This window comes from Lotus japonicus, chromosome 3, assembly GCF_012489685.1.
Source record: "Lotus japonicus ecotype B-129 chromosome 3, LjGifu_v1.2".
Taxonomy (NCBI): Eukaryota; Viridiplantae; Streptophyta; class Magnoliopsida; order Fabales; family Fabaceae; genus Lotus; species Lotus japonicus.
Genome location: NC_080043.1, coordinates 24,055,899 through 24,079,632, shown reverse-complemented (window position 1 = coordinate 24,079,632; position 23,734 = coordinate 24,055,899). Strand labels below are relative to the sequence as shown.

General features: G+C 41.0%; 2 protein-coding genes across 47 annotated transcripts in view; both read right to left on the bottom strand.

Moving 5' to 3' along the window:
• Positions 1-16,220, bottom strand: part of LOC130748094 (uncharacterized) — a 24,079-nt gene extending 7,859 nt beyond the window's left edge. For 42 of the 43 annotated variants that reach the window (XM_057601197.1, XM_057601196.1, XM_057601216.1 and 39 more), the window contains exons 1-4: positions 15,449-16,220; positions 10,923-10,982; positions 8,637-8,714; positions 1,338-1,518 (exon numbers count right to left, since the gene is read on the bottom strand). In XM_057601197.1, the coding sequence (XP_057457180.1) occupies positions 1,338-1,518; positions 8,637-8,714; positions 10,923-10,982; positions 15,449-16,208 (1,079 nt within the window). In that variant the 5' untranslated portion in view covers positions 16,209-16,220. The remainder of the gene's footprint in view (positions 1-1,337; positions 1,519-8,636; positions 8,715-10,922; positions 10,983-15,448) is intronic. The other variant, XM_057601235.1, reaches the window with a different exon arrangement.
• On the bottom strand, positions 2,082-23,734 carry LOC130748096 (uncharacterized). Of its 4 annotated transcripts, none has more exons than XM_057601240.1 (8): positions 23,416-23,734; positions 23,088-23,195; positions 22,067-22,216; positions 21,622-21,694; positions 21,421-21,484; positions 20,818-20,895; positions 20,588-20,736; positions 2,082-6,123 (listed from the first exon to the last, which is right to left on the bottom strand). In XM_057601240.1, the coding sequence occupies exon 8, from the start codon at positions 6,118-6,120 to the stop codon at positions 4,855-4,857; it is 1,266 nt and encodes a 421-aa protein (XP_057457223.1). In that variant the 5' UTR covers positions 6,121-6,123; positions 20,588-20,736; positions 20,818-20,895; positions 21,421-21,484; positions 21,622-21,694; positions 22,067-22,216; positions 23,088-23,195; positions 23,416-23,734; the 3' UTR covers positions 2,082-4,854. The 4 variants fall into 4 exon arrangements, 3 of the variants coding, with proteins under 3 accessions (XP_057457223.1, XP_057457224.1, XP_057457225.1); XR_009022587.1 differs by lacking the exon at positions 2,082-6,123 and adding an exon at positions 16,553-17,690 and having other exon boundaries at positions 23,416-23,722; XM_057601241.1 differs by lacking the exons at positions 2,082-6,123; positions 20,588-20,736; positions 20,818-20,895; positions 21,421-21,484; positions 21,622-21,694 and adding exons at positions 21,701-21,956; positions 22,405-22,560 and having other exon boundaries at positions 23,416-23,726.

Genomic DNA, 23,734 nt, shown 5'->3' with positions numbered 1-23,734 from the left:
ACACTTTAACCCAAAAAAAATAAACCATATAACCAAATGTTACCAAAGTTTCTGAGATGAAAGAGAGGTGAAAAAGAGTCAAAAAGGCACGCATCTAACTAAATTTAGGAGCGTCCATGTCTGATGTTCCTCTAAAGGGAGTACAACTATGGGAATTTAACTCCTCTAAAGCAGGGTTATCAAATATCTCCCATGGCAAGTCTCATGGCGGGTTTTTGACTCTCCTCTATAGACAATATTCCACCATAAGTTCATCAAATATGGCAGATTTTTGGCTCCCCGCCATTAACAACATTGCTCCAAAGTGGGAGAATACGTTACAAAGTTAGAGACATAACTAACCATTGATTTTTTAGTAAATCTTAATAACTAATATAGTTTCTCTAAATGGTGTGTGTGTAAATTTTATCGCGGCCACAACTGTCCAATGATAATGCACTACTCATTTTAACTCCATAACTTTCTATCTAACGTGCACCCATGACTTAAAATCTTAGACAGAACTAGGATTTTACCCGTGCGATGCACGGAACCTGTTTATATTTCTTTGTTCGCATTTTTATCCTTCAAGTGTATACACATATCGAAACCGCTCATTTTATTCGTTTAAATGGTTTGTTCTTAGACAGACCATAAATGCATGTAGATAGACTATTACAAAAGATACATATGTGCCATTAAAAATGCTGGAGCATCCGTTGAATATCAATTTATAAAGGCTTATCAAGTAACAAAAACGACTTAATATATTTCCTTACGTGCTTTCAACAATATAAGTACGACCTACCTTACTTATAAATCGATAAGATGAACAATGTAGAAGAGCTTAATAAATAAAATCACAATTTCAAGAGACAGAATAAAGTTCTTGCAATTGGATAAAAAACAACAGACATCAAAGGCAAGTTAGCAAAACAGTAAAAAGATGACAAAGCTAAATTATTAAAGGAACTACTGCAGTTGAAGAAACAGATTGTTCATTTTCACACACCATCAGGAACACCTATTAGTTTCGAATAATAACAACTTTGAAAGTGCTGTTTTGTGGAAGCTTGAAAAATTGTAGTTGTTCATGGAACTTGAATTTCTTGGACCTGCAAAGTTGATACCAGCCAACCCCCATCATTCATTGACGCACCTTCTTGCTGTCCCAAATGAGTTGTCATTCATGCGTAATACCATTAGCTAGTCTAACACTAACTGAGTGTGGGCGATGGTCAAGATGATCAATAACAACTGATACCGGTATGAGATACAAAATCAAAACTAAATAGTTTAAAGGATCTATTGTCAATTTTAGAAAAAGAAAAAGTTTGAACAAAATAGATAGCTATTACCAGAAGTTGATTCCCCATGGATAATGCAGGAGAGAGGTCAGCAATCCACAAAAATTCTTCATTGGCAGGAGCTGGTTGAATAAAGTTTGCATATTCCACCTCCACAACATCATGGTAAAAGTTGGCAATAACCTTTTCACTCTACCAAACTCCTTTAAACTCATAGAAATTGAAACGTCAACTGCTTAGAAAAATGTAGCAAATTTACTACACTATAGAAGTGCTCAAAATCAAGTAGAGGTTGAAGATTATGAATTAAGTTATGTGAACACCCCCCAACTACCTCTACACCCCATGAAAAGAAGAAAAAAGAGAAAATAAGTGATTCGGTAGGTGATGGTTAGAAACTGGGGAGGGAGGGAGGGAGGGAGGGAGAGAGAGAGAGAGAGAGAGAGAGAGAGGGTGGAAGTCGATTGAAAGATAAGTTGAGTGTATATGTATCACTACTCCAAGATTAGAACAGTATCCAACTTGGCAAATAAAAGTCTCAAATTTTAATGTAGATCTTTTTAGTATATCCTAAACTGATTACAGAACAATGTCATAAACAAATTCAAAGTAGCTTTAATGATCAAATTTACAGGATACAAAACAACAATATTCTAAAAAATATTAAATTGACATAAGATATAGCCTATTTTATGTTTCTGTAGTAATTTTCTCAATTGTAAGAGAAGAAAGAAATAAACTTCTGAAGTTTGTGGGTAAACTGTCAAAAATCTTAAGTTGATAATCAAGATATCATGAACGCAAATCCAATCTGATATATTTAAATGACCTTGGTGAACAAACAAACTTCCTGTTTGCCATATCCTAACAAAACTTTACAGCCTTCATGGGTTTGAACCATTTATAAACATTTAAGACAATTGGAAAATCTGAACACTACATGTTCACCAAAAACCATTAAAAAGAAAATGAGTGACACCAGAGCATTCTGCCTAATGTAATGCTTAATTTCCAACTTGACTGTCACTCCTCTTTATCATCTTGATGGCCTTATTCAAACGGTTTGTAGAGACCACCACATACACAACACCCTATTTTGCCTCAGGAGAAATCCAAGGAGTTCAACTTCATCTATATCTTGCAAGGATCCTGAGGTGCCAACAACTTAAATAGTGGCATAAGAAAATTGGGCAAGATCTTGTAAAAGTAATAAATCATGGGTTTAAAATTTAACCCAAAAATATGACTGATCATCTTATAAATATAGAACATTAGTAAACATATACTTGGAGGGATCTTAGCAACATGATACATGTTGATATCAATCAATAATATACAACTAAGTAATGGGTTGTTGAAACATGATGATGAAATGTGTTTAGTTTTTAAGAGCTAAAAAGCTCAAAGATGGCTAAAGAAAGTATTGCATTACGCTTTTGAAATCAAGGTCTAAATGATGCAGATAAGTTGAAGTGTCAGAGGGGTGTTTGCTCCACCACAAAGTGACCGTAGAAAGTAAAGCATGCGGCAGAATGAAACAAACAGAACCAGAAAACTATGAATAGAAATGAAACTTAAAGTGATGAGCTTGTCAAAGCTCATGCCTAACTTTTTAGTATATCTCATGCGTAGTGATTGGTTGGAAAACTTTCATGATAATACTTTCAGTGTTAGTGAACATAATCACCATGTCTTCTTTTGAGAAAATTGCTCCTATGCGGTTTATGTCCCCATCCTCTACATCCACACAGATAAACTATGATTAGGACTGCAATTTTTTCACTTCGTTAATGAATATATATAACTTCTCCTATTTATTTCATTTGGTAAACTCTTGTTCAGGTTTCCTTCACAATACATCAACCCTAATCGTGAATAGGATTTTATTCTCTTGGCATGAGTTTAAAAACTTGGGCCTTACATTACTACCCTCCAAAAAGAAAGTTTCGACCTCGAAACTTAAGGGTCAGTAAAAAGTTCCGGATATTATTCCTTGATCTTTTCCTCTAAATCCCATATAGCACCGTCCATGTCTTTGTTCCAAATAACTTTCACCGAAGCACTCTGCTTTCTCCTCGATCGTTTCACTATTCCAGCCCCAATGCGGACCGACGGCGTCTCAAAAGACATATCATCTTCCAACTCTATGTTGTCCGGTTCGACCACTTGCGTCGGGTCTCCGTTGGAAATAAGATTTGTTGGCATTCGTGCAATCGCACAACCTTAACCACTTGCTCCTTTGCTTTTGTTCGTCCAAAATACTGATTAGAAGCTCGGTACTTCTCTATGTTCTGGAGTGAATGCTCAACTTGTCCCCGTGATGTTCACTTATGGTCCAAAACTCAACTCGATCGCTTGATAACTCCTAGTCAAACTATTGCCTTGGAATCTACTAGTCCATTAACGTCACTTCCAACTTCGTAACTATCACCGCTCGCACCATGAAATCAATCTTCTCCTTAGTCATCATTCAAATTAAAACTTGACTTGAGTCTTAATACCTCGTGCATGACAAGACTCATCCCCTTAATCTTAAATTCATCGATCACTCATAAGCTAATTATCCTCTTAATATCCAACAATTCATTATTGTCGTCTTCATCCTCAAAACCTTCCTCACTCAAACCAATTTAGGCTTACTGAAATCCCTAACACTTCGCATAAATCGAGATTTATCCTCTAGAAGATCAATTCATAACTGTACCTCAAAGGTCTCAACTAGTCATTTTATCATCCGATCCTCCAACCTTCTAAGGTTTAACTACTATCGTAACGGCTATCACCACTACATCCCTTATTCATACATGATTTTCAACTCCCTAAGTCAATCTTAATCATAGGATTCTTATTCAACTGAGCAAAATTCACCTGCTAACTCTAGCATGCATCACCGAAATCCATAACAAAGTTCCATTCACTATTAGACTCTGAGTAGCTTGTCCAAATATGATAACTTCAAGTATTCATCTTAATACTAACACTTTCCTTCTTGTAACTTGATTACCATCTCGTCGATAAACTTCTTAATCTTCCAATCAAATTATGACAAACTTCAAGTCCTACACACTTATGACAAGAATTAATATACTTAAAACCTAAACCTTTCCAAGTTTGGATCTCTGATGCTCTGTAACTCTTCAATATTTCCTAAAAGAATATTCATCTCCTAAAACTACAACTCCTTCGCAAGGAAAACAATTACTTAATGAGAACTTTCTCCTCCCAAACTCAACTAATCTTCGATTAAATCAAGTTAATCTTACCAATCCTTCTATCAAAGTCCATAGCCAGCTATGATTCCGAATATCACCCCCTCAATATTAAGTTGATCAGGCCTAATACATCGAAGGTGGAAATCTAGAAAAACCTACTGGAACAGTCAATGAGTTCCTATCATCCAATAGTCACAAATATCTCGATATTAAATCCTCAATGATGTCGCTACGGAACTACACACTCTCGACATCATACGTATGCTATCCATACGAAATCTCTCTAAGATTCATTCTTTAGCTTCTAGCTTCTGGTTAAACGAATCGGTACAAGACTACTTTCTAGGCTTAACGTGTTATCTTAAACCTCGTGTACTTCTATAGCTAAAATACGAGCTACGGTCAAATAAGGTATTAATAGGCGTAATAACTATAAGGTCAAAGTTCAACAATATAGGCAAGTTAGGCGTGTTTGCACACGCTACGAGAGTAATGAAACATATTATACTAGAATGGGAAAGAATGGTTAGAAGGTTACCATCGTTCTTGCGCTCTCCTCTGACAAACCCCTCAGCTCTCTCACCGTCCATGGTGTAAACTCTTGCTTTAGCCGCAGGACGCTTTCCACGAGCAGTGTTCACGGTTGGCTCCGTCTTGGGTGCTCTGCACTGATCGGCAGTGTGCCCCATTCTGTTACAATTAAAGCATTTGGGCCTCTTGTCGGGACAAGCATTAGCATAATGCCCCGGCTCCCCACATCTGAAACAGGTCGTCTCCTTCTTCAAAGTCTGATCTCCGGGACCTCCAGCAGTACCCGCCATGGGTTTGTAAGATCCTGAAGTAAATCCTCTTCCAGCAGGACGCTGATATGGCCCCCTGCTCTGAAATTTCTCTCTACTCTGAAAATTTTGAGAGCCCGACCTCATCGGCCCTCCAGTTCCAGCCCGGTGGTTCTTCATCAGTTCCACCTCCGTGGCTTTCTCAACCAAAGATTGGAATCGCATGATTCCCAGTGGCCTCACTGAGTCCTCAATATCAGGCCTCAGTCCATTAACAAAGCGCTTGCACATGTAGCGCTCGTTCACGTGATCATGAAAGAATTGAAAATGCTTCGCCAAAGATTCCAGCTTCGAAGCAAATTCCGGTACTGACATACCTCCCTGACGGAGTGTCAGAAATTGTGACTCCCGCTCATCCCGAGCACTTGTTGGAAAATACTTTTCCAAGAATGCGGTCCGGAAAGAGTTCCAGTTGATCTCTTCATGGTTAGCTTCCATAATTCCCCTGGTGCCCTTCCACCAGTACTCAGCATCACCGAGCAGTAAATAAGTTGCCATACCCAACTTGGCACCCTCAGCAGTTTGCAGTACGCCAAATATATTCTCTATCTCCTGAATCCAGAGATCCGCTTTGTCTGGATCAGTACCACCAGAGAACTTAGATGGGTTTTGCCTCCTGAAATCATTCAGGCCTTTGTTCTGGTCCAGAGTTACTTCCCTCTGACGCTGATGCTGATCACGTGCCTCCTCAGCAGCACGCCTCATAGCATTATCGTTCGCTTGTGCCGTCACAGCTTGGGCCATAGTGGCCATCATCTCCGCTAACTGGTTAGTGTTCACCATGTTCTGTTAAGTTAGACAAACAGTTAGTACTCATCATAAGATAGCATTTCCATAACTATACAATATGATTAAGCAATAACTTCAATCAATTTTTTAAGCGAAAAATCGCTTGCAGACAATCAATTTTCACTCTTTGCAGAGTCACACAACCTAGCACAGAAGACCTATTCCCCAACAACTCCTGAAAGACTCGACCGTGCTCTGATACCACAATGTAACACCCCGATTTCGGTGGCGTCACTTTAGTAACCAAAAATAAACTTAATGCAGAAAAACGTAAATATTTTTTTTCCGATAATAACTAAGACAAGACTGAAATAGATAAAACCCAACAATAACGATAAACAGAACTAATATACAATATATATAACAACCCCCGCTGTAAGTAGCTAGCCACGTCACGAGCAAACCTCCAGTGACGGGTAATAAGAAAAGTAGCGCCCGTAGGCAAAAGTACAGACCAAAGTAGAGGGGAAGTGTCCGCAACACAAACCTCAAAAACGAGAATAAGTTAGCCCAATCGGCCTGAAACAAGACCTCCTAAGTCCAACCAACTCTCCGTGATTCCCGTAAAGAAACCACACAAAAAGCTATAGGTGGGAAACTACCCTGTCCCCAAAGAAACAAATGATGTTCAGAGCTAAGACTCTACTCCTACACTAATCCCATCTCAAGGAGCTCACACCAGCACTAAAACCTACATGCTAGTATGATCGTCGTCCGAATTCGAAATCCAGAACGACCTAGTCTATGTACACCATCCGTCCTCCTCTCGCGAACGCGACTCGCTCTTGTTCCAGCATCTCAACCCTAGTTTTCCCCGAAGGGTGAACCGTCGTGAACCAGCCCGCCAAAGACATCTGACAATGAGCGTTTGTCCGCCAAAGCACACACAGAAGACGCGAGGGTCAACTCCAAAGAATTACGTAAATAATAGCACCAATAGATATAGATAAGAGAATAGCCACTTAGGCTTATAGCTAGGGATAACATCCTAGGGTTGCATATTCCACAATAACATAAACGACAATAATAACACTTAACATGTTCCAAATAGAATTAACAAGTAGCAATCACACTCAGCAACTAAGTCAGTATGCATGTTATATGAAATGATATGCAGGTTAACACAGTCAACCAACATGCAATCCGGAACGGATGGGCATCAAACGGATCAATCCTAGCACCAGCAACGGTGGGACCATTTCTGCCCGCGTGCCTCTTACACCACACAAAGGTAGCCAGATCAGCCGTAACCCGTAGGTCTGCCATTTCGGTATGCTACAAGAGTCGTCTACAGACGCTCTTACACGGCATTCCGAGGTCCAGAGTATGTCCTGTGTTAATACCTCATTAATGTTGCATGAATGCATGATGATTAGTCAAACAACGTCTCCGAATCTCACTCGACACGTCGCCACGTGTTCTAGCTAAATTAAAGTCTCTAAAAGCTTACCCTAAGGTAAAGTCGATTCTGCGACAAAAGACACTTCTTCCCAACAACACATAACCCACGATGATCTCCAAATCATCCGACTCATCTCAATCCGATGGTCACAACTGCTCAACGAGCACAGAGTATCACACTCTCGGAAACTAACGGTTTCCCTGACTTATCCCAGGATAGCCCAACAACACAGCTGCTCCAACAGCACAAGAGTATCCCGCATTCACAAGGATTCACGCCTCAGTGAAGCTTCATGCTGTTCACGAGGTCTCACGCCTCAGTGAAGATCCATGCTTTCCACAAGGTCTCACGCCTCAGTGGAGTATCACGCATTCACAAGGTCTCACGCCTCAGTAAAGCTTCTCGGCTCATCCCTTGGATGGCTAAACAAACTGCTCAACGAGCGAAGGAGTATCAACATACTCAGAACTTACCAGTCTCCTCAACACTTGGATCCGACGACACTTATCGTTTTCCAAAACTAAGATTTGCATCCAAAGCTTCCTTTCGAGTTTATTATCCTTATTTGAAGATTTAGAGGTTGTTTAATGTCTTATGAGTTTTCTTTACAAAATAGTATCCTTTTAGTCTTATCGCAAATCCTATCAGTTCTCGGGATCTCCAAATCCCCAAATGACTCCAGAGAATGTCTCGATCCATAAACATCATAACAAGGCTCGAATCTCATTCGTCCTATCAAACTTTCTCAAAACTCTCAAAATAAAATCGGCATGACCTGCCCGCTATTCTCACTATTCAGAAACTCAGATTTCATTGCCAAAGCATAATTAACTCAGCACAATCAATCAACATGTCATATATCAACATATTAAGCAATAACCACATAGCACTTAGCATATAAGGCATGCACCACACATCCTAAATTACCCAATTAGCACTTAGCATGTAATTCACTCTCAAAAACATTCAGTAGATGAATCATCTACATTGTCAGCCGAAGCCTCAGAAAACGTTTTTCCAATCAAACACAAACAAGTGCATAAACAGTAAACAATATCGAAAGCATCGACCCTAAGAATTAACTAGAGATTCAGTGAGAAGCCCTCACCTGAAGATTCTCCAGGATGGTTCTCTAGCTCTTCCTCACAATCAAAGCATTGCTCCTCTGGGAATTCCTCAAAATCACCTTTAGAGCAAAACCACAGAAATACTATCAGAATCTATCGGAAACTAAGCTATCAATGCTCACTAAGGTTACCCGAAGTAATACATACTCAAAGGTACGATAATCTAGCGCGAAAGGACAAGTTTTCGAAAAAGGAATTTTCTTCCTCCTCCCCTATAGGGCTCGGCCACTTTTCACAATTGTGGGATTCGATTTTTCTTCGATCAAACTTGGTTCCTATGCTATCATTAGCCGTAACTAAGGGTATTCTGAACTCGGAAAAATTATCGGATCAAAAACTGTCGCAGGGGTATTTTGGTCATGATTTTTAACTTAGAATTTCAAAACTGAAATCCCAAAAAGCAAATTTGACAGGGACGTCACCAACGACGTTTATGACAACTAATCATACTAACACTAAGCTAAGGCGATAGTTTTCAGCCTAAAGGTTGAAGCTTTACTCCAAAAATGGGTATTTAAGATTAAAATTGATTCCGGCGGAAATCCGGCGGCATAACGGAAAATCTAATCCGGCAGAAGTGATCTTGGGCACATAAGGAAGAGGTTTAGTGTAACGCCCCGATTTCTCGGACGTCACGAAAAACCAAAAATCATGATTTTCACAAAGAATTTTCGCCGTCCATTTATTAATCTTCATTAAATGACAAAGATCCAATTATTACGAAAGTTCTCAGCGTTAAATATAAATCAAATAAACAAACGTGCGAGTAAGGAAAACGAACGATTGATATAAATCCAATAACTGAAATAATGTACGGTGGCCACACCCATGTGTGTAAACAAAACCACCCTAGTAACTGACAAAATTGTTTACATTTGAAAATCAACTACAAGTACTTCAAAGTAAAATAAAAGCTCCAAAAATAAAACAGCGCTCTCAACCCAATCAAGGCCACTCGTTGCAGTCTGCATCTTCTCTGGCCCACATGTTGGAAGGCTCCGGCGTCTCCTCTCCCGGCTTCGGAAGCTCAACTTTCATGTCCAGGTTCCATGCCTCAATGCCTCCAAGCTCCACCCAAACCCTAATGGTACGGGATCCATGAGTCCCTGATTCAGCTCTTGCTCGGGTGGTGCAATGGGGCTCACCGGCTCCTCCTTCGGCACCAAAAGTCCCTCTGTCGGATTCCGGTACTCGGAAGTCACTGAAGGCTCGCTCCCCTCGCCTGACTCGTAGCCTGGCCCCTTACTAGGGTCCGACTCCGAACCGTTGAGAAAATCCATCCCTAAGGGGAGTCCAAAACGGAAGGGTGCGTGAGGAAACCGAATCTTCCCTCTGATAGGCTGAGTCTCAACAATCTGCCCAGCTTGGTCTCTTTTGAAGATGGTCGCGCCGCCGACGTACACGTTCTTCTCCTGGCGGTAGTCGACACCCCAGGCCGTGTCCTCATCAAAACTATGGAGATAAATGTCCCAGTCCTGATCCACTAGCTCCTTCCGGATCACCATCTGTTGGCGTTAAGCGCCCAAACAACAAATAGCAAATAGAGAGGGTCAACTTCTGACTCTCAAATATCTCTAGTCTCTAGCATGTTATAGACAATATAATATCATAATTAATCAACAGAACATAACTAAAAGGTTAATCACATAGCCTAAGTTTCAGTTAGTCTATGCGTCCTCACTTTTCACACAACCACCTTTCACCTTGGATCCAACACCATTCGTCCAGCAGACGAACAACACCATGAGCAAAGCTCACAACATCATGGCGTTCCTTGGAACGACCACAGCACACCATGGGTCAGACACCCACAAGTCATAACATCACGGTACAAACCGCATTCACCCTCGCGTGCAAGTTATCCGTTTTGTCTCTAACGGAACCACTGTTCTCATGGTTCATAGTCCTAACAAGACCTATGTTCCACTAATCATAATTTACTTGCATGCGAGTAAACATCATAAAATCCTAGTCTCATGTTACTACTTCAAGTAAATAGACAGGCATTTTATCTCATGTTATTGAAATTAAATAACATCATGCATAATTTCACTTAGCAAATAAGGCATACTTGAACTAGCATACATCAACTAACTAGTTCTATAGCATACTAAGAATTTATCATATTAACTTAGTAATAAATCATACATCATATCATCACTTAGCATAATATTGAATACTAATACTAAGCATGTTATCAACCACACTCGCATACAACTTCACATGCAGGAAAGCAGTAATACTTCTCTAGACGGAAGTGCCCTCACCTTGGCTACGCTTTCCACGCGAGATCGAGTACGTTCGATCTAACCTTTCCGTGCGCGAACCTGCACGGACCAACAAACTAGGGTTAGAATTTGAAGGAAAAAGGAGCATCATTTCCCCTCTTCAAATATTCGAACCCCATCCCCTAAAACCAAACAATATTTCATCTTCTTCTTGTAAACAAGAAGAAAAAATACTTGAGTTCACTACTTCCCGAAGGAAGCAGAGCTTAGTTACTATAGGAATTATTTCCTATAGAGGTCAAGAAGAACTCTGGAGAGGGAGAGATAGAGACTCACAAAAATTTGGAGAGCTCTGAGTTGTGATTTTCCCTTCACTAGAGACTCCTATTTATAGTGGAGGGTGTGGAGGTGAAAATACAATAAAACCCTTATTTTCAGCCCAAGCCCAGGGTTAAAATATAATTTTAATAAACTTTAATTCAAATTAATTACTTAATCACCAAGAAAAATCAAAATATCCCAAGATCCCCTCCAAGATGCCTTGGCCGCCCCCCTCATCTAGGTAGTTAGGATATTTTTCTGATTTTCTCTTCAATTAAACCCTCAAATCAAAGAAAATTGGTTTAAATTTCAAAATAAAGCCCTAAACCCTAGCAACTAGAGTTTTCGGCCACTCTCTCTCTCTCCTTAACCAATTTTCAAAAATTAAAAACCTTCCATATTAGTTTAAATAAAATCTGAATTTATTTTTTTTTTTTTTTAAATAAAGATGACCCAAAGCATTTATTTCATTATAAAATATCTCCAATATATTTGCCCTTTTAAACCAAATTTTCGGCCAACATAAAAAAAGTATATCTCCAATTTTCAAATCCTATCTTCTCAAAATAAATTAATTCAAAATAAAAATCTGATTTAAATAAATTCCCATAACACTTTATATTTATTTAATAAATAAATAAAACTCCTCCAATATAATAGATATGAGTCTCGAAAATTCCCTTTTTGCATATTTTATGCACTACCCAAAATTATGCATGTGCATGCATGCATATCGACTACTCGCGCTTTACGTAATAATTAATTACGTAATAAATTACTATACAAGCGTTATAGTAACAATTAATCAGCATTTTCTCCTTACTGAAAATAAAACATCGTACTTTATATTATTCTTCAATAATACAAAACATAAATAAATCCCCGGGTCTTACAATACTCCCCCCCTTAAAAAAGTTTCGACCTCGAAACTTAAGGGTCTACAAACAACTCGGGATGTGATTTCCGCATTTTATCCTCTAATTCCCAAGTCGCATCGCCCGTAGCTTGATTCCATACAACCTTCACTAAGGATACTTCCTTGTTCCTCAAGCGTTTGGTGCTTTTGTCGACGATCTTGATGGGCGGCATTTCCATCGTTAGATCATCCTTCAGCTGAATATCATCAGGTTCAATCACATGAGAATTATCAGCCATATACCTCCGAAGTTGCAACACATGCAGCACATCATGTATGTTGGATAGGAACGGCGGTAAGGCAATCCTATACGCCACGGGTCCAACACGCTCCGTAATCTGGTACGGTCCGATAAACTTTGGAGTAAGCTTCTTTGACTTGATCGCCCTTCCGACACCTGTCATCGGGGTAACCCGCAAGAAGACATGATCTCCAGCTTGAAACTCTAACTCCTTCCTGCGATTGTCAGCATAACTTTTCTGACGACTCTGCGAAACCCTCATCTTCTCTTGGATTCGCTTCACCTCTTCTGTGGTTTTCTGAACTAATTCAGGTCCAATAATCAAGTTCTCCCCATCTTGATGCCAGCACAAGGGTGTACGGCACCTCCGACCATACAACGCTTCATTAGGGGCCATCCCTATGCTTGTATGAAAGCTGTTGTTGTAAGTGAACTCGATCAATGGCAACATCTCATCCCAGCTGCCTTTGTGATCCAGCACACAAGATCTTAGCAAATCCTCCAAGGATTGGATGGTCCTCTCGGTTTGCCCATCCGTCTGTGGATGATAAGCGGAACTCAATTTCAACCTGGTTCCCAAAGCCCGCTGCAAAGCTTCCCAGAAACGCGAGGTAAACCTCGGGTCTCTGTCCGACACAATGCTAGATGGCACACCGTGCAAGCGTACAATCTCAGCAATGTATATCTCCGCCAACCTCACCTTGTAGTTCAGATTGATTGGCACGAAGTGAGCAGTCTTCGTCAATCGATCAACTACAACCCAAATTGCATCGAACTTCCTTCGTGTAAGCGGCAACGCCGTCACGAAGTCCATGGAAATGCTATCCCATTTTCACTCCGGGACATCCAATGACTGCAGCTTTCCTGCTGGTTTCTGATGTTCCACCTTCGCCTTCTGACACGTCAAACATGTCGACACATACTCAGCTACTTGTTTCTTCATCCCAGGCCACCAGAAATGAAGTTTCAAGTCCTGATACATCTTATTCATCCCCGGATGAATACTCAATCTGCTTTTGTGACCTTCATCCAAGATCAGCTTCCTCATTACTGCATCATTGGGTACACAAACTCGTCCCTTACAACGCAGAATATTGTCGTTCCCAATAGCGAACTCAGACGCTTTTCCTTGTGCCACAAGCTTGCGCCATTCAATCAACCCTTCATCGGTCTCTTGTTTCGACTTTATCTCATCCAAGAGTCCACTAGACACCGTCACCATTCCAAAGCTCAGCTTCCCCGGTGCGAGTTCAACATTCAAACTCAGATCACGGAAAGCCTCCAACAATTCTAACTCCTTGACCATCAACGAGGATACATGTATAGCCTTTCGACTCAGAGCATCAGCTACAACATTGGTCTTCCCCGGATGATACTGTAATGAGAACTCATAGTCTTGCAGAAACTCCATCCACCGTCTCTGCCTCATGTTCAGATCCTTCTGATCAAACAAGTACTTCGAACTCTTGTGATCACTATAGATCGTGAACGTACTGCCATACAAGTAATGTCTCCAGATCTTGAGAGCATACACTATAGCAGCCAACTCCAAATCATGCGTAGGGTAATTCTTCTCATGGACTTTCAACTGTCGCGAAGCATAAGCAATCACCCTCTTCTCTTGCATCATCACACAACCCAAACCATTATGCGACGCATCACAGTACACGTCGTATGGTTCTCCCTCCTTTGGCAAAGCTAGTACAAGTGCGGTGGTCAACCGCTTCTTCATTTCTTGGAAGCTAGCCTCACACTTCTCCGTCCACGCAAACGGTTGATCCTTCTTTGTCAAATGAGTCAACGGTGCAGTCAACTTGGCGTAATCCTTCACGAAACGCCGATAGTAGCCAGCAAGCCCAACAAAACTTATGATATCACTTGCTGTCTTCGGTTGTTCCCATGCCAAAACTGATTCAATTTTGCTGGGGTCCACTGCCACACCTTTGCTAGATATGACATGACCAAGGAACTTCACTTCCTCCATCCAGAACTCACACTTTCCTCCATTAGCATAGAGTTCCTTCTTCCGCAACACCTCTAGCACTTGACGTAAATGCTCCTCATGTTCCTCCTTACTCTTCGAGTAAATTAGAATATCGTCTATGAACACCACCACGAATGGCCTGAACACACGGTTCATGTAGTCCATAAAAACTGCGGGTGCATTAGTAACTCCAAATGGCATCACGAGATATTCATAATGTCCATATCGAGTTCTGAATGCCGTCTTCTGAATGTCAGCCTCCTTCACCCGAATCTGGTGATACCCTGATTTCAGATCAATCTTCGAGAAAACAACTGCTCCCCGAAGTTGGTCCATCAAGTCGTCTATCCGAGGCATCGGATAACGATTCTTCACTGTCACCTTGTTTAGTTGTCGGTAATCTACACACAACCTGGACCTCCCGTCCTTCTTCTTTACCAACAACACTGGCGCTCCCCAAGGAGATACACTCGGTCGAATAAATCCCTTTGAAGAGAGATCATCCAACTGTTTTGCCAATTCCATCAATTCCGTTGGTGCCATCCGATACGGCGCCATCGATATCGGTCCCGTGCCGGGCATGATGTCAATGGAGAACTCCGTCTCCCTTACTGGTGGCAATCCGGGCACATCCTCTGGAAAAACATCCACATAGTCTTGCACTATCGAGATGTTCCGTACATCACTATAGTTTCTTGCTTCCGCCACGATAGAGTTCACGAACGCCGGTGAACCCTTCTTCAAATGGTACGAATTCAAATAATCCGTAACGCCTGAATCCGGAAATACCACGGCCTTGTTAGCACAATCCAAAAGAACATGATATTGCGCCAACCAGTCCATCCCCAGAATCACATCGAGCTCTTTAAGCCCTAAACATATAAGGTTTGCAAGGAACTTCCGATCCTCGTAAACCAACGGACATTTCAAGCATGCCGTGCGAGTAACTAAGCGATCGGCAGCAGGGGTTGTCACCACCATATCGAAAAGTAACTCTGAGGTTAGCAACCCTATTTTCTTCGCACACTCATCAGATATAAACGAGTGCGTAGCACCCGAATCAAACAAAACCATCAAGGAGATACCAGCAATAGTACACGTACCCTGAATAAGATCTTCAACACCCTCAGCTTGCTTGCCAGTAACAGCAAAGACACGTCCCTTAGCAACTGGACGTCTCCCCCTTGCCGTATTCAACACAGGTTCAGCTTTTGGCGCATCAGGACAGTTTGTCGAGATGTGCCTCGTCTTCTGGCACTTCCAGCAAGTAATCTCTTTCCCACATTCATTGGCATAGTGCCCTTTCTCATTACACTTGAAACAAGTAACATCTTCTCTCGGAGTTTTTGCTCCGACTTTGGTAGATGATGTCCTACCAGTTGCATTCTGATAAGGCTTCTTCTGACCAGCCCTACCCTTTTCAGTCTTCCCAGCTTGTTTCTGACCAGACCTGATTGGCCCTCCACTTTCCTGTCGGTTCCCTCGACGATTCTTCATGACCTCAACCTCGCGAGACTTCTCAACCAGTTGTTGAAAGACTCTGACTCCCAAAGGTCTGACGGACTCCTCAATTTCATCCCTCAAACCAATCATGAAACGGTTGCAGAGATACCCTTCATCAACTTGTTCTCGGAAGAAGCGAAAGTACTTCGACAGACTCTCCAGCTTGGCTGCATATTCCCCAACAGTCATGCTTCCTTGTTTCAGTCTGAGGAAACGGTTCTCCATATCATCTCTTGCAGTCTCTAGAAAGTACTTGTTCAGAAAAGCTGTTTTGAATGAATCCCAGGTAATAGCCACCTGGTTAGTCGTCATCAACAGCCTGGTGCTCCTCCACCAGTACTCTGCATCCCCTTTCAGCATGAAGGTAGCGAGATTCACCTTCTCTCCATCAGTTGTGTGCAAAGCTTCAAAAATCTTTTCCAGCTCTTGGATCATCCGCTTTCTCGGGTTCAACTTCCCCTTCAAACTTTGGCGGGTTCTGCCGATTGAAATCAGTTCTCATCCTGACCTGATCCTGGTTCAGCTCCCGTTCCAACCTCTGCGCCCTTCTGGCATGTTCTTCAACCTCTCTCTGAGCTTGGGCAGCGGCCACCGTAACACTAGCATTGGCCTGCTGAGCCACCACTTGGGCCAATTGAGCCATGGCCTGAGCGAGCTGAGCGTTAGTTGGGTCCTGTCTAGGAGGCATGATGTCAAACCTGCTTGTTGATAAAACCACAACCAAACGTCAGTTCCTCAGTCAGAGAGATCATCTAACAGTAAAAACTTTCAACCAAAGCATCATGGCATTGATACTCCACTCCAAATAAGATCACACTTCAAACATCTTAGCAAACAAGTCTACCCAATCTCACCGCGAAGTTTTGAAAACACATTTATCAAACAAAACACCACGAGTTTCCGAAACTCGTAAGCCCAAAACCCTTAGTGCTCTGGTTTCTCAACCGGAGCTCTGATACCACAATGTAACGCCCCGATTTCTCGGACGTCACGAAAAACCAAAAATCATGATTTTCACAAAGAATTTTCGCCGTCCATTTATTAATCTTCATTAAATGACAAAGATCCAATTATTACGAAAGTTTTCAGCGTTAAATATAAATCAAATAAACAAACGTGCGAGTAAGGAAAACGAACGATTGATATAAATCCAATAACTGAAATAATGTACGGTGGCCACACCCATGTGTGTAAACAAAATCACCCTAGTAATCTGACAAAATTGTTTACATTTAAAAATCAACTACAAGTACTTCAAAGTAAAATAAAAGCTCCAAAAATAAAACAGCGCTCTCAACCCAATCAAGGCCACTCGTTGCAGTCTGCATCTTCTCTGGCCCACATGTTGGAAGGCTCCGGCGTCTCCTCTCCCGGCTTCGGAAGCTCAACTTTCATGTCCAGGTTCCACTGCCTCAATGCCTCCAAGCTCCACCCAAACCCTAATGGTACGGGATCCATGAGTCCCTGATTCAGCTCTTGCTCGGGTGGTGCAATGGGGCTCACCGGCTCCTCCTTCGGATTCCGGTACTCGGAAGTCACTGAAGGCTCGCTCCCCTCGCCTGACTCGTAGCCTGGCCCCTCACTAGGGTCCGACTCCGAACCGCTGAGAAAATCCATCCCTAAGGGGAGTCCAAAACGGAAGGGTGCGTGAGGAAACCGAATCTTCCCTCTGATAGGCTGAGTCTCAACAATCTGCCCAGCTTGGTCTCTTTTGAAGATGGTCGCGCCGCCGACGTACACGTTCTTCTCCTGGCGGTAATCGACACCCCAGGCCGTGTCCTCATCAAAACTATGGAGATAAATCTCCCAGTCCTGATCCACTAGCTCCTTCCGGATCACCATCTGTTGGCGTTAAGCGCCCAAACAACAAATAGCAAATAGAGAGGGTCAACTTCTGACTCTCAAATATCTCTAGTCTCTAGCATGTTATAGACAATATAATATCATCATTAATCAACAGAACATAACTAAAAGGTTAATCACATAGCCTAAGTTTCAGTTAGTCTATGCGTCCTCACTTTTCACACAACCACCTTTCACCTTGGATCCAACACCATTAGTCCAGCAGACGAACAACACCATGAGCAAAGCTCACAACATCATGGCGTTCCTTGGAACGACCACAGCACACCATGGGTCAGACACCCACAAGTCATAACATCACGGTACAAACCGCATTCACCCTCGCATGCAAGTAAATTATGATTAGTGGAACATAGGTCTGGTTAGGACTATGAACCATGAGAACAGTGGTTCCGTTAGAGACAAAACGGATAACTTGCACGCGAGGGTGAATGCGGTTTGTACCGTGATGTTATGACTTGTGGGTGTCTGACCCATGGTGTGCTGTGGTCGTTCCAAGGAACGCCATGATGTTGTGAGCTTTGCTCATGGTGTTGTTCGTCTGCTGGACGAATGGTGTTGGATCCAAGGTGAAAGGTGGTTGTGTGAAAAGTGAGGACGCATAGACTAACTGAAACTTAGGCTATGTGATTAACCTTTTAGTTATGTTCTGTTGATTAATGATGATATTATATTGTCTATAACATGCTAGAGACTAGAGATATTTGAGAGTCAGAAGTTGACCCTCTCTATTTGCTATTTGTTGTTTGGGCGCTTAACGCCAACAGATGGTGATCAGGAAGGAGCTAGTGGATCAGGACTGGGAGATTTATCTCCTTAGTTTTGATGAGGACACGGCCTGGGGTGTCGACTACCGCCAGGAGAAGAACGTGTACGTCGGCGGCGCGACCATCTTCAAAAGAGACCAAGCTGGGCAGATTGTTGAGACTCAGCCTATCAGAGGGAAGATTCGGTTTCCTCACGCACCCTTCCGTTTTGGACTCCCCTTAGGGATGGATTTTCTCAACGGTTCGGAGTCGGACCCTAGTGAGGGGCCAGGCTACGAGTCAGGCGAGGGGAGCGAGCCTTCAGTGACTTCCGAGTACCGGAATCTGACAGAGGGACTTTTGGTGCCGAAGGAGGAGCCGGTGAGCCCCATTGCACCACCCGAGCAAGAGCTGAATCAGGGACTCATGGATCCCGTACCATTAGGGTTTGGGTGGAGCTTGGAGGCATTGAGGCAGTGGAACCTGGACATGAAAGTTGAGCTTCCGAAGCCGGGAGAGGAGACGCCGGAGCCTTCCAACATGTGGGCCAGAGAAGATGCAGACTGCAACGAGTGGCCTTGATTGGGTTGAGAGCGCTGTTTTATTTTTGGAGCTTTTATTTTACTTTGAAGTACTTGTAGTTGATTTTCAAATGTAAACAATTTTGTCAGATTACTAGGGTGGTTTTGTTTACACACATGGGTGTGGCCACCGTACATTATTTCAGTTATTGGATTTATATCAATCGTTCGTTTTCCTTACTCGCACGTTTGTTTATTTGATTTATATTTAACGCTGAGAACTTTCGTAATAATTGGATCTTTGTCATTTAATGAAGATTAATAAATGGACGGCGAAAATTCTTTGTGAAAATCATGATTTTTGGTTTTTCGTGACGTCCGAGAAATCGGGGCGTTACATTTAGAATCAGAAATGAAATATTCATGATAGTTTTGCAAAAACCTCAAAACTATCAGCTCAGAAAAGTCTACAGAAAAGCTATGGAAAAAGCGATCAGAGGTAAGGATTAGCGACTATACCTCGAAACCTTGAAGCAGCAACTAATTGATCGACGATCAAGCAAGGATTGAACAAAATCTTCTTCTCCTCCTCTCCTCTCAAACTCGCGGCCTTTGGGTGGGTTTTGGGTGAGTTTTTGTGATATTTTCTCTTTTCTTGGCTATATATAGAGGTTGGCAAAACGCGGTAAAATGAAAGTTTCGCGAATCTGATTTTTCCGGCTTCATTCACTATGAATTCTAAGATAGGTTTTGGCGAAAGAATTCCAAAACTAAAATGAGGTCTCCTTGTATTTTTGGTAACTAATGCAAAGTCGGTGTAAAACTATTTTACCCGATAAGTTGCTTTTTGCATCGAATGTCGGAATAGAAAACTTCCTTCTGAAGAAAGATTGAAATCATCGAGAGAAATGGGTGTACGCGTGTGGAATCTTCATTTGATGTTCAGAATAGCAAAAGTCTTCATTGTCGGTTGATTCTAGGGTTTTGAAATACCAGGGATTCGGTTTCGGCAAACTTCCGATGATTGGAATCGGACGTTCGTAGATCCTAGAGTTTCGCCTCGAAACGATTGTGATATATGGAAAAAGAGAAGTTCTAACATTTCTCTGAAGATTTTTAGAATTAACTTCCATCGTGCCTATAAGTCAAAACTAGCTATATACTAGGGTTTCTGACCTAGGTTTAAGCGTGTAACGATCGTGCTATAACTTTTATCGACTTCGATACAATCCTTTGACTTTTCCTGAACTTTCTCCCTCATAAATTTATTTCATTTGGTAAACTCTTGTTCAGGTTTCCTTCACAATACATCAACCCTAATCGTGAATAGGATTTTATTCTCTTGGCATGAGTTTAAAAACTTGGGCCTTACAAGAAACATAGTTCACCATGAGGATGTAGTGGCCAAGGAAATCTCATGAGGCTACAGGAAATCCATCCTCACCTTGGAAGTTGTTAGACTTTATTTTCACTATCCTAATTTCTTACACATTGTATTTGTCATAGAGTCTCTTATATTTCAGGCCCAATCTAACCGCTCAAAACAATATAGGAAGAGAATATCATGTGATGTTAGATGTCTTTCAATAGGAAGAGGGAGAATGCTCACCACTAGATCCGGTGCATCACTTTTCTAGCACATTATCCATGGAACCGCAGTCCCTATGTTAACAACCAATTTTGCAGCACAACTCACAGAAGTTTGGCCAGCAGATCCAAGTAGCTTACTCTGTTTCGTTTCCCATACTCATTCTCAATCTGAAACAAATCAAATCGAAAAGTTAAAACTATAAGCATAATTTTGGCCAGCCCCATATAGAAGTACAAATCAAATATTACCTTGCAATAATAGCAATGACCTGATGAAAAGAAATGATTCAAATTTGTCCCCCAACCTACTCCTTCAAGTTATTTCTCCTGCCAAGAAAAGGAGACATAATAGCATGATATACACTATTACAATAATTAAAAATAAGAACCCTATATGGGAAAAAAGCAGGTTAAAAGAGCAAGTGAGTCATATTTAATTTTGATATAAGAACAAAACCTTAACATTATCTATCCCGCCCAACATGTATAATTCAACAAAAGCCACTCATGTATAATTCAAGTGTCATAAGCAGATTAAAAAGACATTCTGATTGTGTTTAAAGCATGCTTTACATATCTCACAAAAGTAGCTATATGAGAAAGACCAGTGTTGTATGATCAAGCTACCTTCAACATATAAAATTACAAACCTCATTTTGCCCTTGGTCATTAACTGTCATTGTTCTAAACCATTAACTACACCACTCAGATTCAAGTCAGTATCTGCCTCGTTTAACGAATTAGCAAGCAAAAAAAAATACTAATTGAGAGCATATTAATTAGGAAAATAGGTATAAATGGCGGTGAAGACAGAATTCATAACAAAGAAGGTGAAATCAAAAGGTTCCTTACCAGAATGAGTGAAAGTGATGGAGCTGGAAAAAAATCAAAACCCCCAAAGCCAGAACAATCCTACCTGCAAACAATGGATGAACCAAGCAACAATGTGTTCAATTTATAAGCACTAAAAGGCTATGTATATAGGTAATATATAGAACATAGAATAGAGAATAGGAAATTCAGCAGTATTGGGAGTGTCTCAAATCAACCAACCTGTAAAGAAGAATGAAGAGCTGGCTTTCTGATCTAGAGTTTAGGCACATATTCTGGAAAGCAGAATCCACAGCTGGATTTTGAAATAGGGCGTAGGTCATAGATGATAGATGAACGATGGAGGTAATATAAATACTCATGCAGTTTTATATTAATAGACCAACTGATATATGATGAGATAAAAACTATACATACCACATGGTTTAAAAATTGTAAATAAAGTAACTTTTATTCACTAATTACAACACCCAGATCCTAAGAAACATCCATAAAAATAGTATATCTAAAAATATATTTTCTTTTAAATTTAAAGTAAGGTTCTCTTGAAGTATTCTCTGCAAAGGAAAAAAGAAACACCTTGGTCACAAATTGTTACCATAACGAAGTGATGATTGAGCATAACATGATATCATGCTTTTCTTCCCAAATGTATTGTAGTACATACCAGATTTATATATCAACCTTTTTCTGGATGCTGATATTTTCTTCAATGCAGAATATGAAGATTGGATGATGGGGTTGTAAGCAAGGGAACAGGGATCCTTTTCCACCCTTGTACTATTTCCCCGTCTAGATAAACAGAAGACAGAATGCCCTGTAGAAATTTTGACAAAGATCAACAAACTACAATCAATGTATGCAGAGGCATCTTCATATTCATATGATATTTACCTTCCTATCAAAGATGAAAGACCCGTAATTTACACGATCATGTTTTCAACCTAAACATGTTTTTCCTCTTACAAAAAGTAAATGAGAATACATAAAAAAGCAGATACATGCCAGAATAAATAAGTTGCTTTTAGAATGGCATTTAAGTCCAGGAAGGCTAAGTTTGTAATTTGAATATCTTTTTCTTTCAACAGTTCCAACATAAGTTGGCCTTGAACCACTTTCTTTGGAAGGGCAACAGATAAATACTTGAGCTCTGTCATGCAACTGCAAATTCACAATTAATAATATTTAGAGAAGCTATATTCTTCTAAACAAATGAAAGAGAGTCACCAATATTAACAATATAGACATGGCATCTAATGTTTCATGCATGATAACTTTAGACGTTTGATAAGATAGAAGCCATGAACCCTAACTTTGACCAGTCCTTAGACCAGTCCTTCAAAATCATCCCTACATGGATGAAAAGAAGTTAACAATATGAAAACCATGATTCAATAACTCATGCCAAAAAATTGGTATATCATACTTCCAATGTTAGTAAGAACCAAGAGCAATCTCATTTCTACATAACAATAACATCGAAGAGATAAACAACATACAAACTGAAAATTGAAAGGAATAATGAAAATAACTGATACAGATAAGGAATAATGAAAATAAACAACATACATACACTGTTAAGTAAAATGACAGATGAATTAATTTGCGGGCAAAAGCTTTAAAAGTGACTAAAAAAACTATCATCTGTTCATATGATCAAGGAAGGCCACCAAAGAAAATAACTATACCATAAATAGAAACAGATAGTAGGAAACACCTTCCGAATCCTCTGAATGCAACCTTGATGAAGCGGCGCCACCTTCAGCACCAGCACCACCATCGTGTTCGAAGTGCATCTGTCTCCACAAATTCAAAATCAAAAAGAGAAATTTAACACATCAGGACAGAAGACTGGAATACAATGTGGGAATTTCAGGAGAAGAGGGTTCAATTTATAGAAACACTCCCAGCATTTGAGTTCCAATTCAAATTCAAAATCAAAAAGAGAAATTTAACACATCAAATCAGAACAGCTGTAAAGAAAATAGGGGATGCATTAGGGTATAGGAAAAATACCTGTAAAGTGATGTCCATAGGGACGAGCAGAGTAGAGGAAAGCGCATAGCTGATGGAAGGGTAGCTGCAGAACGCCGTCGAAAACGAAAAAGTAGTAGAGGACGAGCAGACCCTACACGGTAGAAGCAGGAGAGGGTCGAGCAGAGCGTAGAGGAGAGGAAAGAGCAAAGCGTAGAGGAGGGTAGCTGCAGATGGCATCATAGGCAAACGGAAAAGCAGTCGAGGGAGATTGCAGAGTCTACACGGTAGAGGCAGGAGAGGGTGGAGCGTGCGTAAGGAAGAAAGGGAAAGATTGATTTCTGCTAACCTATGGAAACAA